The sequence below is a fragment of the Bubalus kerabau genome, chromosome 4 (genome assembly GCF_029407905.1).
Source record: "Bubalus kerabau isolate K-KA32 ecotype Philippines breed swamp buffalo chromosome 4, PCC_UOA_SB_1v2, whole genome shotgun sequence".
Lineage (NCBI taxonomy): Eukaryota > Metazoa > Chordata > Mammalia > Artiodactyla > Bovidae > Bubalus > Bubalus kerabau.
This window is the reverse complement of record NC_073627.1, coordinates 115710103-115722757: the sequence shown is the minus strand read 5'-3', so window position 1 is coordinate 115722757 and position 12655 is coordinate 115710103. Positions and strand designations below refer to the sequence as shown.

At 36.0% G+C, this 12655-nt stretch overlaps 1 protein-coding gene across 1 annotated transcript in view; it reads left to right on the top strand.

The window, feature by feature from the left end:
- ALDH1A1 (aldehyde dehydrogenase 1 family member A1) overlaps positions 1 to 12655 on the top strand; it is a 53382-nt gene that overhangs the window by 34850 nt on the left and 5877 nt on the right. The window contains exons 8-11 of the mRNA XM_055578312.1: positions 535 to 637; positions 2407 to 2591; positions 5703 to 5867; positions 11314 to 11471. Coding sequence (XP_055434287.1) covers positions 535 to 637; positions 2407 to 2591; positions 5703 to 5867; positions 11314 to 11471 — 611 coding nt within the window. The remainder of the gene's footprint in view (positions 1 to 534; positions 638 to 2406; positions 2592 to 5702; positions 5868 to 11313; positions 11472 to 12655) is intronic.

Below are 12655 nucleotides of genomic sequence, written 5' to 3'. Positions count from 1 at the left end.
CACGTTCATCTTGAGTCATCACAGAATGCTAAAGAGGAGCTAAGATACAAGCTGGACCCTAAGGAATGATAGGATTGGAGGCAGCCCAAGTTGGGGTGAGCATGTACTGAGAAGCAGAGATTCGGGGGTGGTAAATATGCCACTTTGTTTGGATATGGATAGAGTTTTCTGTATTTCAACAGAGTGATGAAAAGTCAAAATAGATTAAGTTATGGTTGAATCATGATATATCAGATTGAACAGAAGAAAGATGAAGCTCTGGTTAAAATGAAAAATAACCTCCTGTTGTGCCATGTACAGCAAAATCATGTATATCAAATCAGTTATTACATTCAATATATCTGTTTTCATGATATATCATATGTTTATGCTTGGATGGAAGAGCCTTTGGTAGCGGAAGCTGTCAAATCTGAAAAAAAAAAAAATGCCATTTCTCCCATTTCTCCCACAAATGTCATATAAATTTAAATTGCTAAAGAATCTTGCCTTGATGGGAGCAGATTAAGCCTCCTCTTTTGTAATGCTCCATTTCAGGTTGGCAAACTCATCAAAGAAGCTGCTGGGAAAAGCAATCTGAAAAGGGTGTCCCTGGAACTCGGGGGAAAGAGTCCTTGCATTGTGTTTGCTGATGCCGACTGTGAGTAAAAGCCACTCTGCTCACTTCTCACACTTCCTCCTTTTTGGCTGGGTAGTACCATATATAAAGGGTTTCCTTCTAATGTCAAAGTGTAAGGCATTAACCAGAGTTCAAATGCATTCTTAAAAGTCTGTTAAACTGTCCTAAAGTTATAAAGCCTAGATAAGTCCAACACAGACACAATTTCTTCCTAATTTGGAATAGTTTGCTGCTTTCTCGGGCTTCCTTCATAGCTCAGTTGGTGTTTTCTCAGATGAACTCTAGAGAAACTGTTATGCATTTAGGAGCCATAAAATATATTCTTAATTTCATACCTTAAATATTAGCATCACCTTAAGTGTGGTAAGATACCCTCAGACATGTTGCACTAAGACCAGCTGGAGAAACAGCAAGTTGTGCATTTGTCATCTCCCTTCTGTCTGGATCACACGTTCACTGAATGAAATGGCCAGAGGAAAGGACACCAACTACTTAAATAATTTCTTTCATTTTTTTTCCTAGCAGGTGTAGTTGAATTTACATATATTAAATATTTAATTATGATGGGGCTCCATTATATCCTAAGTTCATCCTGATTATATTATCAAGTAGAATGCCACAATTATTTCCTAATTGGGAGTTAGCAGAAAACGATCAAACATTCCTCTGTATCTTTAAGAGCTGCATTATTGGTTTGAGGCAATCAACCATTTAGAGCACACTACCTTATTATACATTCTACAGACATGACATTTCTCATTTTACCAAACCTTTCTGTAAAATGCTTTCACTACAACTTAAGCATATGTGATTAGTTCACAAAATAAAGATGCTACGCTTAGTCACTCAGTCATGTCCAACTCTTTGTAACCTCATGGACTGTAGCCCGCCAGACTCCTCTGTCTATCAGAGTTCTCCAGGCAAGAATACTGGAGTGGGTTGCCATGCCCTCCTTCAGAGGATCTTCCCAACTAAGGTATCAAACCCAGGTCTCCTGCATTGCAAGCAGACTCTACCATCTGAACCACCAGGGAAGCCCCAAATAAAGATAACAATAGCCAGTTGCTATAATGTTAAATCTCCTGCATTCATAAAATTAAAATGCAAAGAAAACTTTCTTCTGGTTGTTTAGGATCTACTAATGAAACAAACTATTCCCTCTTTTTAAGACCCATGTAACCATTTCAAATAAACAGATAAGAATTTATAGGCATATGTGAAATAACATGGCACATTTTAGATAAATTTGGAAAAATTTTCATACAATAGGGTTGTAAGGTGGTTGAGCAATTCTGAATATTAGTTGTTTGGGGTTTTGAGGGGGTTATGATTTTTCTTAGAAATACCACTTTTTCTATTGATCGGAGTATATAAGAATGTTTTTACATTCTTAACATAGTGGATATTTTATATTTTCTTTGTCATTAGTTAAAACCTCAGACCTGAAAGAAATATTCAGTCATTTAATTATAAATGTGACTTATAAAAGTCACTTGAAGTAAGATTTAATCATAAATTACTTTCCAAATTTTGGAATTATTCATATCAAAGTTGTATTGATTACCATTATATTTCAGAATTTACTATTTTACTATCATTTGAGTAGCAAATAAAGGATCAGAAAGGCTCATTTGTCACCTGACTGGTAAGAGGTAGAATATATTTAATCTATGTTTGACTACATGACTCATGGTTTTTTTATACCACCATATCACCTCTAAGAAAGATATATAAAAAATACATTAATTTTAGAAAATGCCTTTTCTTTAACATGAATGTCTTCTCTGCAGTGGACAATGCTGTTGAATTTGCACACCAAGGAGTATTCTATCACCAGGGCCAGTGTTGTATAGCTGCATCCCGTCTCTTTGTAGAAGAATCAATTTACGATGAGTTTGTTCGAAGGAGTGTTGAGAGGGCGAAAAAGTATGTTCTTGGAAATCCTCTGACCCCAGGAGTCAGTCAAGGCCCTCAGGTGAGTGTAAAATCAATGGAATAACGTTCACAGGGCGTAAGAGTAAAGTATCTTCTTTAGGTCTGGTTTTAATTGAATATGATTATTTCCCATCCACATATATTCCTTGGTGATGATATTGATCAGTTTAGTGATTAAAAAAATAATGAATTGAACTCCCAATGGTAAAGAAAGTATCTTGATTTTGTGTTGCCCAGTTTTCACATCCAGAAACAGTTAAAGAGATGTTGGAAATTAAAGATGTGAGGAAAAGTAACAAATACTAAAGATTTCTTTTTCTCAGTCTGTATATCTCTGATGTCCTATATACAGTTCCTATCCGCTTGGAAGTTCTTATACCATCCTATCGTTTATTTCGTCTTCAGCATCAATCCTTTTTTTTTAGCTTCCATCCCACAGATATAGGCAGCCGGCATGACTAAATTATTTCCAAATTCTTTAGTCACTCTGACCTTCTAAAAATAGCATGAGTGTCCTAAAATGTCCTGAGTTCTGACTTTGTACCAAACTTCCCATTTTAGTTGTTAAAGCCCAGTTATTCCTGAGGGTCCCCATTTTCTTTGTCGGCTTAGAACCACTGTCAGTGAGTGTCTCTCTTGTCCTAAGCCCAGCTTTCCCTCTCCCTTACACAGTTCTTTGTTCTTTATCTGTTTTCAAGCTCCTGGACCTTAGGTGCTAAATTTACTCCTGCTCTTTGAGGTCTTGATCCAGAGCAGAGTTTTTACATGATCTCATAGAATTTACAGTGTAGAAAGCTAAGAGGCTGTCTTGTATTTTCCTCCTCATGCCAAGATATTCAACTAGGAAAATTTTAGGACTTAGGCAATACCAAATATTGAAACCTAAAAGCCCTAAAGTAACTGGTAAAAAGGATGTATACATTTTGTTAAGTCTAAGCCTGTTATGTTTTATATCTATCTTTGTGTTTAGTGAGTACATAAAAGTAGTTGTTAATTTTGATCATATTTGGTAACTTTTCATATGGATGCCAAGACATATAGTAAATTCAATTTTGACTTGGTCTCCTATTCTAAGAAAGGATAAGACTCTAAGGTTTTACCTGTGATTATTTCTTTCTCTAAATATATATCTATGGAAAAGTAAAGCACATTTCCCATTTGAGACAAATATAACAAATAGACATAGATAAATAGATAGATAGATGATAGATATCGATGGATAGATAGAGAGGTAGATAGAAACATATATATGCAAAGAGAAAAGGAAAGAAGAAGAGAGAATGAGGGAAAAGAAGATAACTTAATATTCAGTGTTGTTGGGCAATACTTCTCCCCATCGGGGGATCTGCAAGATTCAACCAGAGGCTCAAAAATTGAGCTAGGACACTTCATTATTCCTAAGAGAAGGAAGTTAAAATACACTTGAAGTAAATTTCCATCCATAGGTTTCTTAAGTGAATAATATAGTGATCTAACTGCTTAACATAATAATTTAATCTTTTTAAGTGAAAAGATTTTGGTCACAGGTTGCATTGAATAAGCAGAAAAAGTAGATATGTTGGGACTTTGAGAAGGAAAAGACTAAAAAGTCCATGAGACGTCTTTACCTTTTAAAATACTCTCTATTTTTATAAGAAAGAGCTTGTTGGGACACTCATTTATAAGCTTTAGTATGTGTTGTAACTTATAAAATTATGTATATATATGGATATTATAACTTCTTTTTCAAATGAAAATACTGATTATTTCCAAATCCTTAAGGAAATACACATTCTGGTCTTTGAAATCAAATTGGAAAAGGACTTTACCAACGAAGAATTTGTTATATATATATACACATAGTGCTTAATCTAATTGGATATAGGAGCTGGATTGTGTGCATTGAGAACTTCATGAAGCCTTTTCCTGGGATTTAGAAGACATGGAAGATTGTAGTGTCAAAGAGAAAGATAAAGAACAACTTTTTAAGTAATGAGTAGAGACAAGGTAAATTGGTGAGAGGCTTTCACCTTAACTCCTGGATCGCCAGTGTTTTCCCTTTAAAACTTAACTCCAGCCACATCTGAGACAAGGCAGTCTTCACCAGTGATTTGGAGTCCCCTCCTTGCCCCCACACCAAGTAGAAATTGAGGTAATAGGTAAGCCCAATTCCAGTGCATGGAGTAGAGGTATGTGCTCCTGATGTTCCCAGTTAGAATTCTGGAGTCATTCTTTTCCTTATAAAAATATAGTAAAACAAAGTATTTAAGTTTTGTAGTTCTTAAAATATATTTAGATGTGGTCCGTTTAACAAAGCAGGTTGGCAACAATCAGGACAAGTCAGAAATTAGAACCAGACCTATTGACTGCCTTGGAGGGACCTGAAGTGGGTGAGATAACTAGGCTGTGGTCAGCAAGGACCTGGCCACAGAGGGCGGTCAGGAGAAAAATCTCATCTTGAGGTCTAAAGATCTGAAAGTCTTCCTGAAGTCACAAAGCATCTGCTTTATAACTACCATGTTTAATGAAACCCAGTATCAAAGTTTTCTTTTTTTTCCTTCTGTCTTTTAATTTCAGTTAGGATTACAGTTTCCAGGTAAGACTGGTTGATGATTAACAGGCATTTCTTTCCGTGTAAGTAAATGACAGTTGTATGAAAAATTATGGGCTTCCCAGGTGGCTCAGGTAAAGAATCTGCCTGCCAGTGCAGGAGACACAAGAGATGCGTGTTCAATCCCTGGGTCAGGAAGATCCCCTGGAGGAGGAAATGGCAACCCACTCCAGTATTCTTGCCTGGGAAAATCCCATGGACAGAGGAGCCTGTTGGGATATGTTCCGTGGGGTCACAAAGAGTAGGACGCAACTTAGTGTCTGGGCACACACACACATGAAAAGGTATACACATGTTTGCAGTGCCAATATACTTCTCTTGTATAACTGTAAAACAAACGCTAAATACAAACATTTATCTTCAAGGTTTCTTTCCAGAAAAGTCATGAGAATTAAACATGCCCAACAATGAATCTGAGCCTCTGTCAGCTGTTTTGGTTGGAATATTTAACTTAATAACAATATCTGAGCATTTTGAAACCCTTATTTACAGGCTGGGCAAAGTATTATCTTTATAAGTTGCCACTTTTTTCTAACTTTTCATGTGATATTTTTCCAATAGATTGATAAAGAACAATATGAAAAAATACTTGACCTCATTGAAAGTGGGAAGAAGGAGGGGGCCAAGCTGGAATGTGGTGGAGGCCCTTGGGGGAATAAAGGCTACTTTATCCAACCCACAGTTTTCTCTGATGTTACTGATGATATGCGCATTGCCAAAGAGGAGGTAAATGGTTTCATTCTGTTCTGTTCTCTTTTTTTGCCATATTTTGTCTGCATGGATATATACAAAGTATTCCTTTAACATACTCAGCTCTTTGAACACCTTTCTCAATAAATGTTACTCTTCATTTCTAATACTGATAAATGATTATTTTTTAAGACTAAAAATAGTCAGGAATTCATTGGTCAGGCCAAGAATTTCCAGATAACCACAGATAAGGATGCTTAACAATTGCTAGATGCTTCCTTCACAAACTTAAATGGAAAACACAATTCCACATTCATTGATGCTTTTTTCTCCTTTGCAAATAATATATGTGAAAATAATTGGAAGAATAAAGTGATATGCAGTTTTTAAAAATTAAACTCCTTATTTTGAGATAATTGTAGATCCAGTTGTCACTGTGAGAAATATTAATACAAAAAGACCCCATGTACTCTTTACTCGGTTTCCTTCAATAGGTAACATCTTAGAAAACTATCATATCACAAAGAGTATGTTAACATTGAATTGATACAGTCAAGACATAGAACATTTCATCATCACATAAATTTCTCATGTTTCCCTTTCGTAGCCAGATCTATATCCTCCTAGGCAACCCCATCCTCAATCCTCAGCTTTCTCTTCACCTCTAATGTCGTCTTTATTTCTATAATTTTGTCATTTCAAGAATGTTACATAAGTGAATTCATACGTCATGCAACCTTTTGGGATTGACTTTTTTTTCACCCATCATAATTCTCTGTAGATTTATCTAGGTTGTTGCATGTAAGAATAATTTGCTCCTATTTATAGGTGAGTATTTCATAGTGAGTTCACCACAGTTGTTTAACCATTCACTCATTGAAGAAGTTTGGGCTGTTTCCAGTTTGAGACTACTTTAAATAATGCTGTTATAAATGTCAGTATACAGGCTTTTGTGTAAACGTAAGTTTTCACTTCTCTGGAGTAAATGCCCAGAAATATAATTCCTGGGTCATATAGTAGATACAACTTTTTAAGAAACTGCTAATCTTCCAGAATGGCTGAACAATTTCATATTCCCATTAGCAGTATATGAATGATCCCAATTTCTCTGCATCCTTGCTAACTATTTTGGTGTTGTGACTATTTTTTATTTTAATCATTCTGATAGGTGTGATAGCTCATTGAGGTTTAAATTTGCATTTCCTTAGTGGCTGGTAGGGAGAAGGAAATGGCAACCCACTCCAGTACTCTTGCCTGGAGAATCCTGTGGACAGAGGAGCCTGCAGGGCTGCTGTCCATAGGGTCGCACAGAGTCAGACACTACTGAAGCGACTTAGCAGCATGCATGCATTAGAGAAGGAAATGGCAACCCACTCCAGTATTGTTGCCTGGAGAATCCCAGGGGCAGAGGAGCCTGGTGGACTGCCATCTATGGAGTCGCACAGAGTTGGACACGACTAAAGGGACTTAGCAGCAGCAGCAGCAGCAGCAGTTTCTGGTAATATAGAACATCTTTACCTAGGATTATTTGCCATCTGATATCTTCCTTGATAAAATGTCTGATTTCTTTTGCCCATGTGCTAATTGGAGTGTTTGCTTTTTACTGTTGAGTTTTGAGAGTTCCTTACACAGTCTAGACACTTAACTGTTTTTTAGCTCTGTGGTTTGTAAATATTTTCTCCCAGGCTGTAGCTTGTCTTTTCATTTTCTTATCAGGGTCCTTCTCAGACCAAAGTTTTTAATTTTAAGGAAATCCAATTTATTTATTTTTCTTTTTATGAATAGTATTTTTGGTGTCAACTCCTATGAGCTACACTTTATTTACTCCTAGATCCAAAAAAAACATTTTCTGTGTAATTTTTTTTTATGGTTTCTAAAAGCTTTATAGTCTATGTTTTACACATAAGTCTGTGATCCATTTTAGGTTAAATTTTTATACAAGGTGTGAGATTTAAGTAAAGGTTGTTTGTTTTTGTCTATGTGTTCAATCGCTCCAGCATCATTTGTTGAAAAGGCAGTTTTTCTTTCACTTCATTATTTTTGCAACTGTGTATGTGTATTTGTGTGTATCAATTTCCATGTTCTCTACCCTTCAATTGACCTATGTGTCTATTTCTCTACCTATACTCCTTTGTAAAATGTAATTGTTTTTACTGAAGTATAATTGATTTATAATGTTGTGTTAGTTTCAGGTACACAGAAAAGTGGTTCAGTGATTCCTTTTCAGATCCTTTTCACTATATATGATTACAAAATATTAAATATATTCTCTTAATTTTAGTAGCTGTATAATTAGTCTTGAAATTGGAAAGATTGCATTCTCTAACTTTATTCTTCTTTTTCAGAATTGTTTTAGCTAAGCTAATTCTTTTGCTCTTCCATATAAATTTTAGAATAACCTGTTCATAAGTATTTTAAAATCTTGCTGGAATTTTGAGAGGAGTTATGTTAAACATATCAGTCTGTTTGGGGAGAATTAACATCTTTATTGTGTTAAAACTTCCAGTTATTGATCATAGTAGGTCTCTCCATTTATGTATATCTTCTTTTATTTCTTTCATTAGCACTTTGTAGTTTTCAGTATACAAGTCCCATAAATGTTTTATTGAACTTATACCTAAGTATTTTTTGAGTAAATGGTTATTTCTGTTTTCAATATGCACATGTTCATTGCTAGTATGTATTAATACAAGTGTACTTGATTTTTGTATATTTTATTGTATCCTGTAACATCACTGAACTCAGATATTTTAGGAGGTTTTTGCAGATTCCTTGGTAATTTATATGTAGATGATTATGTCATCTACAAATGGGAACAATTTTATTCATTTCTAATCTGTATGCCTTTTTATTTCTTTTTCTTGCCTTTTTCACTTGCTATAATTCCAGCACTGTGTTAAATAAAATCAGTAAACATGGGTGTCTTTTTGCTCTCTATCTTAGGAGGAAAGCCTTCAGTCTTTACCATTGAATATGATATTACCTGTAAGATTTTCATAAATGCCTTTGATCAGGTTCAGAAATGCCTTTTTATTTTAAATTTGTTGAGGGGGAAAGGAGATTGGATTTTATCAAATGATTTTCCTGCATCAACTGAGATGATTATGTGGTATTTTTTTCCTAATTCTATTAATATGATATATACTGATTGAGTTTTGAATGCTGAATCAGCCTTGCATCTCTAGAATGAACCTCATTTGGTGATGGTATATAATTCTTTGTAGGTATTGGTGAACACAAATTGCTAACATTTTTTAGGAATATTTGCTCTAGCTTATAATGGTCTGTGGTTTGAGGGATATTGGTTGTACTTTTTATTATTTTTGTTGATAACAAAATAGCATCTAGTGATTGTTTACTATGTGCTAAGTGCCTTATAGTCAATATAAAACATAAGTATATTTACATGAAATACTGAATATAAATTCTCTTCAAGAAGATTAGTAATACCAAGGGAATATTTCATGCAAAGATGGGCTCAATAAAGGACAGAATTGATATGGACCTAACAGAAGCAGAAGATATTAAGAAGAGGTGGCAAGAATACACAGAAGAACTGTACAAAAAAGATCTTCACAACCCAGATAATCATGAAGGTATGATCACTCACACTCACCTAGAGCCAGACATCCTGGAATGTGAAGTCAAGTGGGCCTTAGGAAGCATCACTATGAACAAAGCTAGTGGAGGTGATGGAATTCCAGTTGAGCTATTTCAAATCCTGAAAGATGATGCTGTGAAAGTGCTGCACTCAATATGCCAGCGAATTTGGAAAACTCAGCAGTGGCCACAGGACTGGAAAAGGTCAGTTTTCATTCCAATCCCAAAGAAAGGCAATGCCAAAGAATGCTCAAACTACCACACAATTGCACTCATCTCACACACTAGTGGTAGGCTGCAGTCCATGGGGTCGCGAAGAGTCAGACACGACTGAACGACTTCGCTTTCACTTTTCACTTTCATGCTTTGGAAAAGGAAATGGCAACCCACTCCAGTGTTCTTGCCTGGAGAATCCCAGGGACGGGGGAGCCTGGTGGGCTGCTGTCTCTGGTGTCGCACAGAGTCGGACATGACTCAAGTGACTTAGCAGCAGCAGCACACACTAGTAAAGTAATGCTCAAAATTCTCCAAGCCAGGCTTCAGCAATACGTGAACTGTGAACTTCCAGATGTTCAAGCTGGTTTTAGAAAAGATAGAGGAACCAGAGATCAAATTGCCAACATCCAGTGGATCATTGAAAAAACAAGAGAGTTCCAGAAAAACATCTATTTCTGCTTTATTGACTATGCCAAAGCCTTTGACTGTGTGGATCACAACCAACTGTGGAAAATTCTTAAAGAGATGGGAATATCAGACCACCTGACCTGCCTCTTGAGAAACCTGTATACAGGTCAGGAAGCAACAGTTAGAACTGGACATGGAACAACAGACTGGTTCCAAATAGGAAAAAGAGTACGTCAAGGCTGTATATTGTCAACCTGCTTATTTAACTTATATGCAGAGTACATCATGAGAAACACTGGGCTGGAAGGAGCACAAGGTGGAATCAAGATTGCCAGGAGAAATATCAATAACCTCAGATATGCAGATGACACCACCCTTATGGCAGAAAGTGAAGAGGAACTAAAGAGCCTCTTGATCAAAGTGAAAGAGGAGAGTGAAAAAGTTGGCCTAAAGTTCAACATTCAGAAAACGAAGATAATGGCATCTGGTCCCATCACTTCATGGGAAATAGATGGGAAACAGTGGAAACAGTGGCTGACTTTATTTTTCTGGGCTCCAAAATCACTGCAGATGGTGATTGCAGCCATGAAATTAAAAGATGCTTACTCCTTGGAAGGAAAGTTATGACCAACCTAGACAGCATATTAAAAAGCAGAGACATTACTTTGCCAACAAAGGTCCATCTAATCAAGGCTATGGTTTTTCCAGTGGTCATGTATGGATGTGAGAGTTGGACTATAAAGAAAGCTGAACGCTGAAGAATTGATACTTTTGAACTGTGGTGTTGGAGAAGACTCTTGAGAGTCCCTTAGACTGCAAGGAGATCCAACTAGTCCATCCTAAAGGAGATTAGTCCTGGGTGTTCTTTGGAAGGACTGATGTTGAAGCTGAAACTCCAATACTTTGGCCATCTGATGCGGAGAGCTGACTCATTTGAAAAGACCCTGATGCTGGGAAAGATTGAGGGCAGGAGGAGAAGGGGCAACAGAGGATGAGATGGTTGGAGGGCATCACTGACTCAATGGACATGAGTTTGGGTAAACTCCAGTAGTTGGTGATAGACAGGGAGGCCTGGTGTGCTGCGGATCGTGGGGTCACAGAGTCAGACATGACTGAGAGACTGAACTGAATTGAACTGAATATAATAAATATAAATATTTTATTTACATATTATTTAGACATATTTATAAGCATTATATCCAAATACTTAGTTGTAATCTATTACTTTGACTTATTTCATTCATTTCTTTTTGTATAGATATTTGGACCTGTGCAGCAAATCATGAAGTTTAAGTCTTTAGATGATGTAATCAAGAGAGCAAACAATACTTTCTATGGGTTATCTGCAGGAATTTTTACCAACGATATTGATAAAGCCATCACAGTCTCCTCTGCTTTGCAGTCTGGAACCGTGTGGTAAGTCAAACCTATGTAATGTCACCTTTTCCATGTTAACCACATTAGCAGGCTACTTTCTCTGACTCTCACACTGAATCCTCTGCCTAGCCCCTAGTCTCTGTACTGCTTTGTTAGTTTTTTTTGTTCCATCAAATTGTACTTTGTCCACTCAGTCCCAGTAACAGCCCAAGATTATTTTTCTTGCTGATAATGTCACACCCAAATCCATGAAAAGTATTTATCCTTGAGATGTTGAAAAGTTTGGGAGGATATCATTTGTGAGAGAAAAGTTTGGGAGGCAGCCAAAAATCCTTGTCTTTCTCAATAGCTCTAGAATCTTTTTTTCTGAAGCAATGAGACAGTCAGTATTTCATTACTGTGTATTCTCCATAAGCCCCATACTGTAGTCCTTACATTTATTTTCTCATTTTACCTTATTGCAACTGTTAATTGGTATGGTAAATTTATTGACAAAAAAACAGTAGTTTAGTGGGTTTATGTAATTGATCAAGATCACATAATAAATGACTGCTGAGGTTCAGACTATTTCAGACTCTAAAGCAGTGATTCTCAACACTGGCTGTGCATTAGAATTGTCTGGGGAGCTTTAAAAATATCTACACTGATGTTGGTGGAGGTGGGTATGCATCAAATCCACCAATTATATCAGTGATTGTGACTGAATCTGGATGTAGTTTTTAATTTTTTTAAATTCTAATTATTCATGTTTTTATAATTATATTTGTGAACATTTATAGACATTTTGAAACTTTTTAAAAATATGGCAAAGGATAAAAAAAATTATATAATGAAATTCAACTCCTGCCACAGCCTCTGTTTAGGCAATTTTTTCAATTAATTAATGAAAAAAGTGAACTAAGTAATATGAGATATATTACAGTTACAAAAGAAAATTGATTCTAGCCTAAGGAGACAACCCATAAGAGTACCACAAAGCTTATTGAATATAGGCAGTAAAGAACACTCATCCTACAAACTCTAATCTCTCACAAATGATATCCATCCACTTACGGTATGTTGGTATTCTATCTTTTATAATTCAAGCTATAACTTCTCAGGGATGTGGTGTACTGCCAACATGGCTATCCACACATAGCATCGGATCATTGCTTTTATTTGTAGTCAGTATATATACATATACTTACACTCCTGCATTCTAATTTATAGTGTTATTTTTTTAA